At 44.9% G+C, this 16,862-nt stretch overlaps 5 protein-coding genes across 5 annotated transcripts; 3 read left to right on the forward strand and 2 right to left on the reverse strand.

The window, feature by feature from the left end:
- Nucleotides 1-647, reverse strand: M421DRAFT_414532 (uncharacterized protein). The gene is made up of 2 exons (XM_033590477.1): nt 492-647; nt 1-399 (listed from the first exon to the last, which is right to left on the reverse strand). Exons 1-2 carry the CDS (start codon nt 555-557, stop codon nt 145-147), a joined length of 321 nt encoding a protein of 106 aa, XP_033442465.1. The 5' UTR covers nt 558-647; the 3' UTR covers nt 1-144.
- A 2,558-nt stretch (nt 648-3,205) lies between these two features.
- On the forward strand, nt 3,206-3,964 carry M421DRAFT_427159 (Ribonuclease/ribotoxin). Its single transcript, XM_033594592.1, has 3 exons — nt 3,206-3,224; nt 3,279-3,522; nt 3,625-3,964. Exons 1-3 carry the CDS (start codon nt 3,213-3,215, stop codon nt 3,756-3,758), a joined length of 390 nt encoding a protein of 129 aa, XP_033442466.1. The 5' UTR covers nt 3,206-3,212; the 3' UTR covers nt 3,759-3,964.
- Nucleotides 3,965-5,384: 1,420 nt separating this feature from the next.
- On the forward strand, nt 5,385-7,323 carry M421DRAFT_427160 (DDE-domain-containing protein). The gene is made up of 4 exons (XM_033594593.1): nt 5,385-6,721; nt 6,764-6,847; nt 6,893-6,979; nt 7,103-7,323. Exons 1-4 carry the CDS (start codon nt 5,756-5,758, stop codon nt 7,280-7,282), a joined length of 1,317 nt encoding a protein of 438 aa, XP_033442467.1. The 5' UTR covers nt 5,385-5,755; the 3' UTR covers nt 7,283-7,323.
- M421DRAFT_27982 (uncharacterized protein) lies at nt 5,468-5,722 on the forward strand (the record flags this gene model as incomplete). Its single annotated transcript, XM_033588909.1, has 1 exon — nt 5,468-5,722. A coding segment is annotated over one exon (255 nt), but the record flags the coding sequence as incomplete, so codon positions are not given.
- Nucleotides 7,324-13,919: 6,596 nt separating the features above from the next.
- Nucleotides 13,920-14,893, reverse strand: M421DRAFT_387818 (uncharacterized protein). Its single transcript, XM_033589933.1, has 2 exons — nt 14,403-14,893; nt 13,920-14,355 (listed from the first exon to the last, which is right to left on the reverse strand). Exons 1-2 carry the CDS (start codon nt 14,649-14,651, stop codon nt 14,059-14,061), a joined length of 546 nt encoding a protein of 181 aa, XP_033442469.1. The 5' UTR covers nt 14,652-14,893; the 3' UTR covers nt 13,920-14,058.
- Between the last annotated feature and the right edge of the window lie 1,969 nt (nt 14,894-16,862).

Here is a 16,862-nt window from a genome sequence, read left to right on the forward strand (position 1 = left end):
AATAATAAGCAGGCGACGCGCGCCTATACTACGAGCCTGCGTGTGAGCGTTGAAGTGCTTTAGCCACTCAACTCCAAGCTTATTATTCGTCCAGCCATTGTCGCTGACTGCGATTGCCCAGTCGCGTGGGATATCCTCTTCATACTAGGCTGATAGGTGGTACTGACCAGCGAAGATGAGGAATGGTGGCACTGACCAGCCAGCAGCGCTAATAGCAGCGATCAGCGTTACCCACTCGCGATTGCCTGGCTGAAGAGTCTTTGGCCTGCCTCTCCTCTCTGCTCCTGTTATAACCAGCTGCGTTGTAATCTTGCCTATTATAAAGCTAGCTTTATTAAAGTTATAGACGTCCTTATTGCAGATACCCTGCTTAGCCTTTGTCTCTTCTACAAGCTTAAACTCCTCTTTATTAATATTATATCCTTACACAGAGCTTGCTGCCTATTGTACGCTTGGTTAAAACACGTCTGAAGACTGTCTGTACGCTTAACAAAGTTAGCTGGCCACTTCTGCCCAACCTGGCCAGCGCCGCGTGCAGCCAGCAGCTTATCAGCCATATCACGTGCAGCTGCGTAGGTAGGCGCAAATCCACGCTGATCTAGGTGAAGTATATAGCTAACAATCACCTCCTCTTCTCTCTAGGTAAGCTTCCTTGAGTTAGGCTGGCAATCACGTCGCGCGCGCTTTCTAGCGCGCCAGTCAATTAGGGTTGATTTTAGGATATTAAAGACTGTAGCAGCGCGTCGCGTACTCTGAATTTGGGCAGAATCTATAGATAAGAGAGCAAGCTGAATATCTGCTTCATTTGACTGCATGAGCAGAGCGCGGCGTGGAGGCATTGTGTGTTAAGATAGAGTAGGTGATCAAAGTTGGTGGGGTGACCGACTCGCTTGTCTGACCGACTCGCTTGCCAACCATGTTATTACAGCTTGTTTTGCCTTATGCAGCGCCAGTTTGTGGTGTTTTGGGCCATAATAGGGTTTGATGGGGGAGGGTCTTGGCAAAAGTGGGCAACTCGCCCTGGTGGGCGACTCGCCCTACACCTACGTTACAAGAAGCTTTGCAGTAGATGGGGCTGGTAGATTAGACTCTATGGCTTGAGAGGTGCTTGAAAAGGAATGTCGTAGGTTATGGTGACTTCTTCCCAAAGCGCTTCCCCCGCGGCTACTTCCTCTGTGAATACCACCTCCTCGAGTAGTGTCCGCGCAGGGCAGCGCTTCTCATAGGCCAGCTCGCTTCTCGATCGGGTTAGGTCTCCCGCTTTCACGCACTGTAGATAATCGCTCCCTCAGGTAGACCCAATCGACAGTTCACACAGCCACACTCATCAAGTAGCAAGAGTTCGCGAATCCATTATGCGTCGAAAATTGTATGGAAGACTTGTTGCCAGCAGTCTTGATACTTTTACGCAATGGATAACGATCTGTGTCTTACGCAGACTCGGCCTAGATATTCCTGTAAGGAGTAGGCTACACAATGACGAGGGAAGATAGGGATAAGAGGGCATACCTTGTAATTGGAGAAATGACATCAGACTATACGGTCCTCTCGGCCGGTCTTTGGCTGACGTCTAGACGTACCAAGAGCCTCCAGCTTTATCTACCACCGTATTCGGAGCTTCCAGCTTAATCTACCGCAGTACGACGCATGGCCTAGTTTCGTATGAGAAGGTATGTTTAGTCCATGTTTACTAAGTTCATAGAGACAGACCTACCTGAAACAGGCCCTAAGAGGATATTGCCGTGACATCCGGTCGCAATGAAATCCGGATCTCCCGGGAAGTTAGCGCCAGCATTATGCCGCAGAGATCCTAGGTCACCGTTACCTCCTAGTGTACCCATGCACTTCACGAGTACCACAAAGGCTAATAAGACTCAGGTGGTCTACTGATTGGCCTAGAGAACGGCTGAGCGTTTTTTAGGTGCGGCGCAGGGGATCTCAAAAGCTTACAATTTTAAGCTTGAACATTTGACCATCAGAGTTAAGGCCACCAATCGGTCTTATAATACTGCGCGACAATTAGTGGATCACCTAAGTCTCGCTAGTGTATGCGGAACGAGATGGAAAGCCTGTGGAGCATTTCAAGACTGTTAAATGTACTGCACCTTACTAGCGCTGATAGTATAGCCGAGTGTTCATGCCAGTCAAAGCTTTGAAAAAAAACGCCAATTTAGTATAGGAATAGCGGCAAAACGTGAATAGTGTTTTTCTTCCTTAAGAGAAACAGCGATTGCAATGGGTACAACACTTAAAATCGTTAAATCTACACGTCTATAAGCGTAAACTATTGCTGTTAAGTAAATTACGTACCACAACTCTGATATCACATTAATATCATGTTAAATAATAGCTTGTAATTGGCAATAGCATGGTTGTTGTTTCCCTTAACTATTCTATTTCTGGCGAGTGACTTTCACCTGAAATTGTCGGCTATACCTTCGGCGCTAGTAAGGTGCAGTATGTGCTATCTTAATCGCAGTTCAACCACAGATCAAGTCTGCAAAACTTTAATTAACTTAGCATGGTACACCAGGAATATACCCTGTTAACAAGAGTCCTGTTGTTTCTTGTGATCACACTTGTTGACCTAAGCTATTTGTAAAAGCGACGGCTTTACTCTAAAAGCGACGGCTTTACTCTAAGAAGGTCCATCTCAAACGCCTTTCCAAAGAATGATAGTTGTACTAGTAGTCCGATCAGCCAAGCTAACCCTTTTCCTTCTTGACAGAAATAAGACCGTTGGTTCGCTAACACAGAGATATGCACTTCAAGCAGCAGCTCTTTCAACACGACTTACCGTGCAATTGTAGCCCCTGTATTTCAGGGCTTAAGATGAGAGATTTAACCAGCAAGAATGCATTCACCATATGTCATAGAACACGAAATATAAAAATAGAAACTATTGTACTTCTCTACAAAAGGTACATGAAGAACGTAGGAGCTCGGTCTGTGCGTTATTCAGCTCGTATACGTGATCTCTCGAGTGCTTGCACAATCACTCTGAACTAGGACGCAGCCTGTAGCATCGGCCCGTAACTTAAGTCAGACAGCAATATCGCCATCAGTTGTCACTGAATTTATTAACGCAAGTCCTGGGGATGACTGAAGTCCTTCGTCTATATAAGTAGCAAGCTGCAACTAAGAGTAACATCCCATCGCTTCCACTGTCTTCTACTCGCATACTCAAGTCAACTTTGTTCAAATCTTTCAATATGCTTATCAAAGTATGAATACCCACCAGTAAAGCAGAGAATGGATTCAATCTAACACTTCTACAGGCGCTTCTTGCTATTGCAGCGCTTGCTTCATCCGTAGCTGCAGGCGTGAATTGCGCTGGCGATAACTTCGACAGAGCTGAGCTGGACGAGTGCAAAAATGAACTTTGCAAGTGGAACAATCGCGCTGGTCCAGGTGGCTACCCACATTTTTTCGCCAACCACGAGGGCTTTACGTGGTCTGTTTCAAAAATCAACAGCCTATACATTTACCCTCTTATTCATGGCACCAAGGCCTACTCAGGTGGTAAGTTGAGCTTTTATATTCTCTATAATTGTTACAGCATGTAAATCGAACAACACAAGTGTTCTAGTACTTATTAAGAGTTCTTGCTGATATTACCTGTAGGTGCACCAGGAGCACACCGTTGCATTGTCAACTACGATAACAAGACCGGACAGTGCGTTACTCTTGGCGCCATAACTCACACAGGCGCCTCTTCTGTCAATGGATTTGTTCAATGCACAACTAATGCAACTTAAGTTGTTGATGTTAGGAATTGTTCAAAGCTGAAGTTTAGGTGCTAGTAGCTTGGGATACCTCAAGCTACTAGACTCTAATACTTCTGCTTAAACATATGTCTTTCCTGTCTTTGCTTTTCTTCTCTCCTACTCAAGAGAACAGCCTGTCAATTTTAAGTAGCTAGCTACCGTGGGCCTCTAGCTCTCTACCTGTTATAGTCTCCTGTTCATTTAATTAAACTTATTGCTAAATTACTATTTTCTGTGCACGTGAAGCCTGCTTTAAGGTTAGAAGCCTAAGTGTTCGCTTAATTGTCACCAATTGCCCAGCTTCAGTTGGGTGCCCGCTATTTCTGGACTAGGGGTGTATCTTAACAATCGAGATAATGTCATAACTACTATTGTAGTACCCTTATTATATATTTCCACGGCAAGCAAAGCTAGTACAAGCACACGGACAGTATGCAGCAGCCATCCTGTTTCCAACGTGACTGTACTTGCTCTTGTCTCTAAGCTACTCCTAGATCACGGAATTCAGGGTTCTACTTAGCGCTCTTAATTTCACCTCGCTACAGATTGTACTAGTGTTAGATTTCGTACTGTTGTCAGAGTATAAACTCAACGAGATTGTGGGTAGTAAAAATTGTGCGTATTCTCTGTGCTCTCTATTTCGTGTCTCTCCTCTCGTCTTATATACTCTTGTCAGATTCAAAGGGTTCTTGATAATTGTTGTGATGAATTGATTGATCGATCGTCCTCTGGTCTAATCTATGAACAGGTGGCTTTTATCCCCCGCCCTTGTGCGACCAGCTGCGCGGTCTATTCCATGCAGTTCTATTCCAGCCAAGCCAGTGTTACGGCCAGCCTTGCTCATGTCTGACACACCCCCTCAGCTTGGATCGCGATCCAAGCTGGATTGTGTACTGGTGCCGATTGCAGCGTCTCGCAGGGTGACTACCCTAGCGCCTCTTGGAGCCTGTTCAGTGACAGTTCTTGATAATTTGGCCTGTCTGTTCGCTCTACAAGGTTGAGGTGATTGAGAAAGGCGCCCCATTTGTTCTTAGGAAGTGCTGAGATTGTTCCTTGTTGGACCTCTTGCCGCAGCCAGTGGTTGTGGATATCCACGTGTCGGAGCTTTGTTTGAAGCTTTAATGTCTCCTTAGTTACTAGGCTAATTGTCTGAGTGTTGTTGCAGTGTATTGTGATAGTCTTTTGTGGTAGATCTACTTAGAGCTCCCTAATCAGCCTTGAGATAAAGATGGCTTCCTTTGCCACCTGTGATAGAGCTAGAAGCTCTGCCTCAGTTGTAGAGGTAGTAACAGTGTCTTGTTTGCTCGCTTTCCATGCAATCAGGCCTCCAAATAGTTGAATAGTGTAGCCTTGTAAGCTCTTGCGGTCAGAGGTGTTGTTAGCGAACGACGCATCGCTCGCGACCTCGAGGTGGAGGCCTCCGCCTTGGCGTAGGGCTAGGTTCTGCGTGCTCATGAGGTAGAGCAGCACTCAATCAGCTGCTGCGTGATGCGCTGGTCCTGGATTCAGCATGTAGCGTGCTAGCCTAGAGGTTGCAAACGCTACAGGGACCGTGCACATCGTGCACGGATTCACATCGTGCACGCGAACTCCATAACGTGCCAATTTCCTCAACACCATAACTTCACAACAGCATGGATTTAGAAGCTGCGCTTGAAGCCTGTGACAGAGCAGATGCAGCTAGTGAAATTTCTTATACCAAAATTGCTGACCAAAGCTTAGTGTCGCGATCTACGCTGTTGCAGCAGCACCAACGCGTATGCGCGTCGCGTGAAGAAGGCAACTCCACACGTCAAAAGCTCAACCCACAACAAGAGTATGAGCTTGTTAGTTATATAAATAAGCTTACAGAGCAAGGGCTACCACCTACAAGGCAAATGGTGCAAAACTTTGCATCAGAAATGGCCCAACAGTACGTTAGAGATAGCTGGGTTACCAGGTTCCTGCACCGTCACCCCGATAAGCTCCTATACAAATGGACCTCCGCCATGGACGCCTCACGTCACAACGCCGACGATAGCGAAAAGTACTCATACTATTTTAACCTACTACGTTCCAAGATCGACCAATACTCTATCGAGCCACGGCACACGTACAATATGGATAAGAAGGGCCTAGCGATTGGATTGGTGAATAGGAGCAAAAGGGTGTTTAGTAAGGCAGCTTGGGAAGCCGGAGGCAAACGCCAAAGCTTGCAGGATGGCAATAGAGAGTGGGTAACAATTCTCGCAGCTATCTGCGCTGACAGTTCAACGTTGCCGCCAGCCATCATATATGCAGGCCAGCCAAACAGTCTACAATCCTCCTGGATGGAGGACCTGGACGCAGGCAAAGACTCTATATACTCTACTGCAACGCCCTCTGGCTGGTCCAACGACGAGGTTGGTCTTGCCTGGCTTGAACAGGTGTTTGAGCGGGAAACTGCGAGTAAAACTCGCAGTAGTTGGCGCCTACTCATACTTGACAGCCACAGCTCTCACATAACGATGGCTTTTATCGACTATTGTAGTCGCCACAAGATTCTACTACTTATCTATCCACCTCACAGTACCCAGACGTTGCAGCCGCTTGATGTGGGTTGCTTCTCACCTTTTGGCAACAACTACTCCAAAGAAGTCACTGAACAACTCCACCAGAGCCAGGCCTTGACTGGCATTAAAAAGCGTCATTTCTACAAGCTTTTCCAAGCCTCCTGGTACAAAACATTCAACAGCGAGCTTGTGCTGGCCGCGTTCAAAGCCACAGGCATCTCACCACTAAACCCAGCTATTATACTTGACAGGTTTCAGAACAAGCCAAGCGAGCTTCCGCGAACTCCATCTCCATTACTCAACGTCAATAGGGTCGCAATAGAACAGTTTTGCAAGGCAATAGTGAAGGACTCTACAAGTTATAAGGCAAGGAAGCTGGTTCGCACGTTCAACTACTTAGCAGCTCGCAACGCCCTTCTGGAGGTAGAAAACGAAGGCCTCCGCAACTAAATTGACACCCGGAAGACCTCTTGGAGGTACCACCAAGCCCTACCGTTACAGGCCTCCAAGTCCTATACTTCCAACGCGATGTTGTGGTCTCCAACAAAGGTGGATGAAGCCTAAGCTCAACTGCGTCAAAATACCCGCCAACAGGCTGAGGAAGCTGCTGCAAAGGCTCGCAAAAAGGCAGAGGCAGCTGAGAAGAAGGTTCAAGATGAGCGGGAGAAGGAGCAGCGGAAGGTGGAACGAGCGAGGGCAAAGGAAGAGAAAGCCCTCAGGAAGGCCGCTGAGAAGGCCAAGAAACAACAAAAAAAACAAGAGAGCGACGCTGCCAAATCTATCCAACTATCCTAAACAGGCAAGCGCAAGGCCTCACAGAAGCCACCTACAGAACCTCCAGCCAAAAAACAGCGTGCGCGTGGCGCTACTCAGGTTGTAGTTAAGGCGTCACCTTCCCTAACACCTCCACCAATTACTACACGCAGCAGCCGCACCACACGACCAAATAGAAAATGGGAGCAGGACAAGCATCATAGGCGTTAGTAGACTGTTACAACAAAAAAATCTCAATATAATAGCTTTTGTGTGTGGCTCTATAGTCTTATTTTTGTGGTTGCCAAAGGTGGTTTTCGCGTGCACGATGTGAATCCGTGCACGATGTGCACGGTCCCTGTACCGTGCACGGACACAGGGTGGGCCGGGTCACCAGGTGGGCCACCCCACCAACTTTACCACCTCACCAACAGTGAGGCTACAACACCACGTAGAGTAGATATTATTATATAAGAAGTTGATGAAATATACTATCTGCTACTGCGAGACTTTTGGCATATTTAGTTTTTTTGTGGGCTTTGTGACGCGGCCACCACGAGTCCTGAAGCCCGGGGGTGCCGAGCTGGGCTCATGAGACTCCTGTGAACTGCCCTTTGCTGCACCACCACCACACTTAGTTGATTTTGACCGTGGCTTTGCTGAGGCCTTGAGATTAGCCTGCTTAGGCAATTAGGATACTTTTTCTGTGTTCTTGAGTGTTTTGACGCGCTCTCTTTCAGCTGCGCGTTCGGCGATCCCCTGAGCCTTCTCCACCCTCTTTTGAGCTGCCTTCTCACGCCTCAACGCTGCCTTTTCTTGCCTCTTAACCTTATCCTTCTCTTTCAGGATCTTGTTGTTGTGCTGTACTTGCTTCCGATCAGCCTTTGCAGCGTCATCCGCGATTGCCTGCTTCTCTATATCCTTCATACGGGTCTTGGCACGTGCAACGGATGAAGGATCCCAGAATATGGCCCCCCCTTGTACATTAGGGTCCCGCGGTGACAGTGGCAATACTTTCTTCTTCTTTTAACGCTTCTTCTTACTCTCTAGTGCTGTTTTGAGGCCCTGAAGTGTAACGGGCTAGGCCCGATGGTAGCGCCTCGGCGCTCGCCGGCCTCGGCCAACCTCCGAGAGGAGGTGCCTGCCCAGCCGTACCCCCAGTCAGGAGGTCCCAATCTTGACTAATTGTGTAACCTCCGCACGGAGGACATAAAAGTCTGCAGACCTCTACCTGCAGCTACTCCTTAACAAATCTATTTAATTTATACTTGCAAATAGCCTGCAGAGGCTAGCTCCTTATATTTAGATTTGTTTATCCTCTTTATTTGTTTGTTTATTAAGCATCTGCAAGGAACCACTCATAATAAGCAAAAACACTAACACTGTTGTAGGGCGCCTTGTTGAATATGGAATTAAACTCTGCTTAAGTACTAACTCCTAATTAGATGTTCGCACAGAATTGCAACACCGCGTGAGCACTCTAGCACCTGCGGAATGGCTAGAGACCATTTACGAACGCGCTCTGACTCTGTTGGCCACTCACTCAGCCTGGGCTGCCCTGCCCAAAGATACAGTCAGGTTGCCAGAGGTCGAACAGCTGACAACTGGACCTCTGAACCCTCCACAAACACCTTAGCAATCCTAACTAATAGTCAACATAACAAACAAATACATATAATAGGCTATCTAAGCAGGCATACAGGCGTACAAGGACAAGGAACAGCAGAGATCAGCAACAGCCAATATCTCTCCCGCCCCAATAATAGCTGCCACTGCAACCTAGTTAGGCTTTACAAAGCTCAAGCTTCCTAATATAGGGAAGTTTAATAGTAACTGCTAGCTCTATTAGACATTTAAGTCCTAGATAACAGACAAGCTTACTTCTATAGGAGAATATTAATTAATCCTAGGCGTAGTGTACATGTTTAACTAATTAGAAGGGCAAGCTGCCTAGGTTAGTCTGTCCTAGAAATCCTGCTACCTATTAGGATTAACTATAGAATTCTAGAGCTTCCTTAATAAATAATACTAAGACACCTAGTTTAAAGAAAGATCTTATTAGAAGCTACAGACAATTATAATAAAGAAAAATAGATAAAGCCTTAAAGCCTTTAACACAGAGTTTGTCTAGCTAGCCTTTAATGCTAGAGAAGAAGAAAATAAACAGAACCTTAAGACAAGGTATATATCTACTATCTGTAGCAACCTTTAGGACAAGATAGTATCTATAGAAGTCCTTAAAGAATAGGAACTTTAGACCCTTATAGCACAAGTCTTAAAAGTAGAGACTAACCTAAGGCAAGTTAAGACTTACACCTACAACACGTTGTTTAGATAATAACCTAGAAGGAAGGACAATAACAAGATAGACTAGGAACCTACAAAAGTCTACACTGCGCGCGTAGACAACAACAACAATAACAACAAACGCGAACGAGCTGAATAGAAACTACAAGAGGTCCTTAACAGGCGAAGGGCTAACAACTAGTGCCTCTAGTGTGGCAGAGACGGCCACTACGTTAACTAATGCAAGCTAGCCCCAGCTAGACAACCAGGTACTGTACAGGTCAGCGCAGCTGCCACGATGAACGGTGTAGAGGAATACTCAGACTTGAACAATTCTGATTTAGAAAACTAGAACCTCCTGTCCTAAGTTGCAGACAGGGGTTAATTAGCAAGGTTAACTAGGATAGTAAGTCATTCTAGCAGTTCTATCAGCAATGGCTAGATGGCAAACCTATCTTGTTGCACGTTTTAATAGACAACAAGACTATAGCACACACACTAATTAATACTAGGTGCTTAACTTACAGAATTATCTCTTCAAGCTTTATAACATAAAACAACCTTAGGCGCATCTCTGTACTAAGGAAACAAGTTGTTGGCATAGCTAGCAAGATAACCTGGCTGAAGAAAGCAGTCAGGATAAGGATTAACATTAACAGCTATGTTGAACAGATGTTTGTGTACGTCCTTGAAGGAGAACGTGAATACAACCTAATCTTAGGCTGCCTGTGGATGGATAAGCACAAAGTGACCCTAGCGCTAGCTAAGAAGTCACTGTTTATCTACTTGTCTATGACAAGGGTGCAGAGCAAAGAAGGCATCAGACCAGAGCTAGTACTACAGTGGGTTAGCCTAGAGCTGTACAGGGCACTACAAAAGTGGTCAAAGAAAGATTCTTTAATAGAAATCTTCTCTGCTTCTATAGCGGACATACAGAAAGCCTTAAAAAAAAAGGCCTCTAGGACCCTTGTGTCCTCCTCCCTAACTACCTAAAGGAGGAGTTCTGGACATTTATAAAGGAAGAAGTAGACAAACTAGCTCTACACAGAGGAGCAGATGTTGACCATGCTATTAAGCTTATTAAGCAGGACAGCAAACTAGCAATAATCCCTTAGGGACCCCTATACAGCATGTCAAGAGAAGAACTCTTAGTCCTCTGCCAATAACTAACTAGCTACCTAGACAGAGGCTTCATTTGTGTGAGCAAATCTAGCGCCTCAGCGCTAGTGCTATTCGCCTAGAAACCTAGCAGAGGTCTCTAATTTTGCGTTGACTACTAGGCACTTAATATAATTATAAAAAAAGACTAGTACCCCCTACTACTAATCCACAAAACCCTATTACAAATCTTAAAGGCTAAATAGTTTACTAAAGTTAACATAATCTAAGTATTCTATAAAATTCACATCACTAAAGGTAATAAGTAGAAAACAGCCTTCTAGACAAGGTTTAGACTATATAAGTAGCTTGTAACCCCCTTTAGACTTGCTAACACCCCTAGTACCTTTTAACAGTACATTAATTAGGTACTGTAGGAAGATCTAGACAAATAGTGTTCTGCGTACATAGACAATGTGCTTATCTACTTAAGTAGGTTGCAAGCAGAACATAAAGCTAAAGTTAAGGACATTATTTAGAAGTTAGGTAACACAGGCCTCTACTTAGATGTTAAGAAGTGCAAGTTCTCTATTAAGAAGACTAAGTACCTTAGCTTTATTATTAAAGCAGGTAAGGGGATCTAGATAGATCTAGGAAAAGTTGCTACTATTAAGGCCTAGGAACCCCTAAAATTAGTAAAAGGGATACAGAGCTTCCTAGGGTTTACTAACTTCTATTAATAGTTTGTTAGTAACTTCTCCTTAATAGTAGAACTACTAACTTAGTTAATAGGGAAGAATTTAGTATTTAAGTAGGGGAAGCCTTAATAATTAGCCTTTAAGGCTATAAAGATAGCATTTATTGTAGAACCTGCGCTGTTAAACTTTAACAAGGACCTGAAGACAATCCTAGAGTGCAACGCCTCTAGATAGGCCACTGGGGGAGTACTGTCGCAGTACAGGACTAATAGCGTCCTGCAGACCATCGCATACTTCTCCACAAAAAACACAAAGGCCAAGGTGAACTACACTATCCACGACAAGGAGATGCTGGCAGTCATTAAGTGCCTCTAGGAATAGAGCACTAAGCTAAGATCTGTGAAACACTTCACGGTTGTCACTAACTACAAGAATCTAGAGTACTTCTGCAAAACAAGGTTGCTGTTAGAAAGGCATATTAGGTAGTTAAGCTTGTTAAGCTAGTTTAATCTAACATTTGTGTACCATCCTAGAAAAGTTAATAGCTAGGCTAATGCCTTGTCTAGACGTGAAGAGGACTTGCTACCCCTGACAGGCGATGATTGAACGCAAACACAAAAATTCTAGTTACTAAAACTATTTGCTTAGGTACAAAAACCCGCTTACAATAAGGGGGAAGCAGGTGCTACAGTGGCATTCTTAGCAAAAATTTGCCCTACATCCCTCTAGTGCGCAGAAGGCCTCCAACCAGCACAGTTAACTATAGCTAAACCACCTAGTATCTACTCTGTTACAACACACGCCTATAGATAAGAAGTCTAGACAAGTAACAGCTACTAAGAAGATAAACCTTACAACAACATTAACACACAGGAGCAACTGTAGGCAACTATAGCTATAGCAGATAATACCTACTAACTAGTAAGAGACACAATCTTGTCTAGCGCGCGGAAGTTCCCTCTATAACTAGGTCTTAAAGTCTCGCTTGCAGAATATTTAGTTAATAATCTAGGGTAACTGCGCTACTACAAGCAGAAATAGGTACCTAATTTAGAAGTCCTAAGAGGATAGATTATTAACAAGATCTACTACTTGCCTATTGCAGGTCACCTAGGTAGAGGCAACATGTACTTGATATTGTCCTGCTTATACTTCTGGCCTAGGATGTTATTAGCATTGCAGAGGTACATAGAGAACTGCGACATCTGCAGACGTACAAAGCTATAGAGAGAACTAAAATAAGGATTACTAAAGCTGCTCCTAATACCTAAAAGGATCTAGAAGGAAATCTCTATAGACTTTATTACAGACCTTCTAGAAAGTAAGGGTAACTAGAACCTTATAGTAGTTATAGATTGTCTTTCTAAGGACGTAACCTTTATTCTACTGCCTAGCTTATAGGTTAATATAGTAGTAAAAGCGTTTCTTACACATATAGTAGCATAATACTAGCTCCCTAACGCTATTATGTTAGACTAAGGATCTTAGTTCTTAAGCAACTTCTAGACAGTCATGTGTTGCATGCTGAAGATCACACAGAGGTTATTAACTGCGTTTTACCCACAAACTAATAGGAGCACTAAACGCATAAACTCTGTAGTAGAAGCCTACCTCTGCGCTTACACCAACTAGTTGCAGAAAGACTAGGCCTGATAGGTACCTATTGCCTAAATCGCAATTAAAGGGAGAATTGCTGCATCCACAGGCGTAAGTCCCTTCTTCTTACAACATAGGTACAATGTAGACGTTGTCTAGGAGGACCTAGACCTAACAGCAGAGCTATTACACTGCTACGCAAGGTCTCTAGGTAAAGCAGCTATTGCTATAACTAAGAAGTTTGTTAAGATGTTCAGCTTCGCACAATCTAAGATAGCAGAAGCTTAACAAGCACAAGAACTACAGGCTAACAAGCACTACAAAGAGGCTCCCTAGTTACGGGTAGGCGACAAGGTATGGCTTAAACTAGGTACTTACTTCTCTAACAACAGGGAAAGCCAGAAACTAGACTAGAAGAACTAGAAGTTCACTGTTATAGAGGTAGTGTCTCCTCACAACGTCAAACTTAACATTAAAGGGAACATCCACCCTGTTTTTCACGTTAAGCAGCTACGCCTATGCCCCTAGAACCCTCTGCATGGCTAAACTAACAATAACTAACAGCTAGGCCCACTTATAGTTACAAACAATGACAGGTTGTTAGCAGAGGAATAGGAGGTTGAACAAATTGACGCGGAACAAGCGATAGGGACTGGTGGTCGTGACTGTTTGTATCTTGTGAAGTGGCGTGGCTATACAAAAGCAACGTGGGAACTAGTGGCGACGTGCAAGGACTTAGAGGCCCTAGACAACTAGGTAGTGTTCTCTGCAAACTATAGAGACAAGAATAGTAACTTACCTGCTAATTTCTGTTGCAAACCCCTTACAGGAGTTTGCGTATAAGCTAATACCTTAAACATAGTATTAGAGAAGAGGAAGAGGAAGACTATAGGCTACTATCAGGGCACGCATAAAGGAGGGAGGGAATATAAAAATAAACAATAGTTTATTTAAGAAGCTACTCTAGAAGTAGCTACTCTAACTTTAGAGTATCTAGGAGGGCCACAGCTAGGTATTGTTTATTAAAAAAAAAAGCAAAAAAGAAACTCTAAACGCTAATAGCCAACCTAAGAGGGGTGCCTTAAAGAACCCTGTTATCCTCGTCCTGAAGACGCTCCTTCTCCTTCGCGACCAGGGCCTCCGCCTCCAGTTGGAGCTGGGCCATGATGTCGGCGGAAGTGGTCACAGGAGCCGCCATGCCAACACGCTCGCGGAAGGACGCTCTGAGGTCAAGAACGTGCGCATAAAGAGACAACAGATACAGAAGCTGCAGAACTATAAGCACGAAGGAACAAAGCCTAGGGAAACACTTATAATCTGCTTCTGCTGTTAAAGGATCTCCTCACAAGCTAGAGTGGTACGCTTAGTAAACTTAACCTCTAGGTAAGGACAGGCGAGTATAGCGTTGATCTCCTCCTTATAGTTAGACCACTTAAGGTTGTAACCAGCGACGCCACTATAACTAGAACGAGGGTAAGAGTCTAACTTGGCGTGCTTGGGGAGGTTCATGCGCTTCTCTAGCGCTAGCCTGACAGGCGCAGAGTACTTGAGGAGGTGCAACGGCTTCTTAGAGACACAAGAAGCTACCTTGTACTTTACTAAAGTACTAAAGGTCTTGCAGGGCAGCTGCCTAACGTTAGCACACTGTAAAAGGGGAACTGCAGCAACTTTACCTTAATGCAAGCAGTCTGCTTCTGAGCACATACGTCGCAAGCAGACTTGCGAACCTTAGCGCCCCTCTTGTAAGCATCCCTAGAGAACGTGCAGGCAAAACCCTCTAAAGCGCAGCCAGTGCAAACCTCTAGGTTGGTAAACCTAAGGGCACGCGCAGTATAGGGAGACTGCTTAGCCTTATTAGAGACTTCCTTAATGTTGTCCTTGTTATTAGAGACAAGCATTGTGTTAACCTCTTCTTTGTCCATAACAATATTATTAGGCCTAATTGGCCTCTTAGACAGGCGTGCAACAGAGGGAGACCTAGATAGGGGACGCTACGTGGGGGTCTTAGCGAAATCGCAATTAGCAAAAAGCACCACGACACTCACCTTGCCCTGGCGAGGCTTGGACGGGGTCTTAGGAGCCATAATGGGCGGTGGAATAGTTGTGGTGGGGCAGGGGACAGCGGCTCGTGGTACGATGTTGGAGACAAGCTAGTTAGCAGAGTAGTGGGTGGCGCGACTAGATTTGGTGTTTTGACCTAGGGACGCGTTATAAACAACGCGACAAGTGGGGGGGTACTGTAACGGGCTAGGCCCGATGGTAGCGCCTCGGCGCTCGCCGGCCTCGGCCAACCTCCAAGAGGAGGTGCCTGCCCAGCCATACCCCCAGTCAGGAGGTCCTAATCTTGACTAATTGTGTAACCTCTGCACAGAGGACATAAAAGTCTGCAGACCTCCGCCTGCAGCCACTCCTCAACAAATCCATTTGATTCATACTTGCAAATAGCCCGCAGAGGCCAGCTCCTTACATGAAGTTCCTGATCTTTGAGCTCAAGAGCCACGTGCATCTAGTGCATCTGTCGCGGTATGAAGAGCAAATGTATAACGTAGATTATCACCGAGCCGGCCATATCACCGAACCGGCCATTTTCTCTTAGCACGACTAACACAAGTTACTGCAACTACAACTACTTGCTATTAAACAGTGACCTAGCATACTACGTGCTTATATTAGATTTAGAAGATGTTTCTATACCCTCCTAGCACGTTCGTGCGTTGTGTCTAGTTTTGCTGCAGTTCCTACAGCGCTAAACAGTTAACTAAGCTCCTAGTTGACCACCTCCACCCTAAGTCTTCTTAGATGGCTGAGCTGCTACACACGCCTTAGCAGCTACCCGCGATGCTGCTAGGCTATACTTAAGTGTGCTACTATGCTGAATCTGCTTTCTCTTACGCGATTTTCTCTTAGTTATTACTGCTAATTGCTCTTCAAGCTCTTGCACATAGGCCTTAATAAGGACGTTTTTGTGCAGCATCTCTTTAGCCCCTTTTACAAGCTTTAAGAACTCCTCTTGTGCTGCACTTAGTAATTATTAGAAGGAGTTACTTATAAGCTTAAATTAAGACCTAAACTTATGTGTATTGCTTAGCGTCTTAGATTACCACAGTGTTTTAGGTAGAGGTACTGCTAGTAGGGTATGCAGCTGCACTTTAAGGCGATCTAACACTACCTGCGTGTTAGTAGGAATAAGCCCTAATGCCTTAAAGGCCTTTTAGCAGTTAACCTTTGTAAAAATATTAAGGAACACGTCCCTAAAGGCTAGTAGGAAGCCTTCCTTGTTAATGTGGAAGACGCGTTGGCGTGCTAAGTCTCAAACGCGTTGGTTGGTTGGTTAGAATTGATTTTCGTCCGAAGGATGGGGATTAAGTCCGCCATCCTGCCTCCCGAAGGGCATGTAGGACGTGCTGAGCTATAGATTTACAGTGCTGTTGTGCTACCCTAGAAAGCATTTCTTGCATGTGCGAGTATTTCTACTATTTCTAGCTATAGCTCTCCTTCCTGTTAGAGAGACTAAGCAGTATAGACGTAATAGGGGAGAACCCTTGTGTGTGTTTAGAGGCATTTAGGTGCCATATAGGAGATAGAGAGTAGATTGAAAAGAGAGAGTTAGTATAGATAGAGGTTGTCTGCTACTGCTCTGTTAGACCTGCAGCTAGGCTGGCGGAATGGGTATACTCCAACGTCCTTCGTGGGTACCCCCCAAAACTTTGTCAATAATACATGGATTCTAGCAAAATAGGGCTTAAAAGAAAGAGAAAAACTACATCTACATTTCTGTAGCAGAGGGTTTTGTTATAACTATTAAACTGCACAAGCTAGAGGCTAGAAAAGGTCAAAAAAGGGGGGGTACCTAGCGAGCATACCTATTGATAGGTAACGTAGATTATCACCGAGCCGGCCATATCACCGAACTGGCCACTTTCTCTTAGCACGACCACCTTTTACCCTAACACAACATGCCTTAACAACAACAACTTCAGAATACTACTAGAGAAGGCAGAGTTATCCTTGCTATCTAGGCCTTCTATGCTGGCCAATTTCGCAGTATCTGCAGCGCTGCTAGAGCGTTGAACGTACCTTATTAGTGGGTCTCTGATTGCCTTTGCAATATCACGTTTTAACTAGACATACAC

Source organism: Didymella exigua, assembly GCF_010094145.1.
Source record: "Didymella exigua CBS 183.55 unplaced genomic scaffold M421scaffold_93, whole genome shotgun sequence".
Lineage (NCBI taxonomy): Eukaryota > Fungi > Ascomycota > Dothideomycetes > Pleosporales > Didymellaceae > Didymella > Didymella exigua.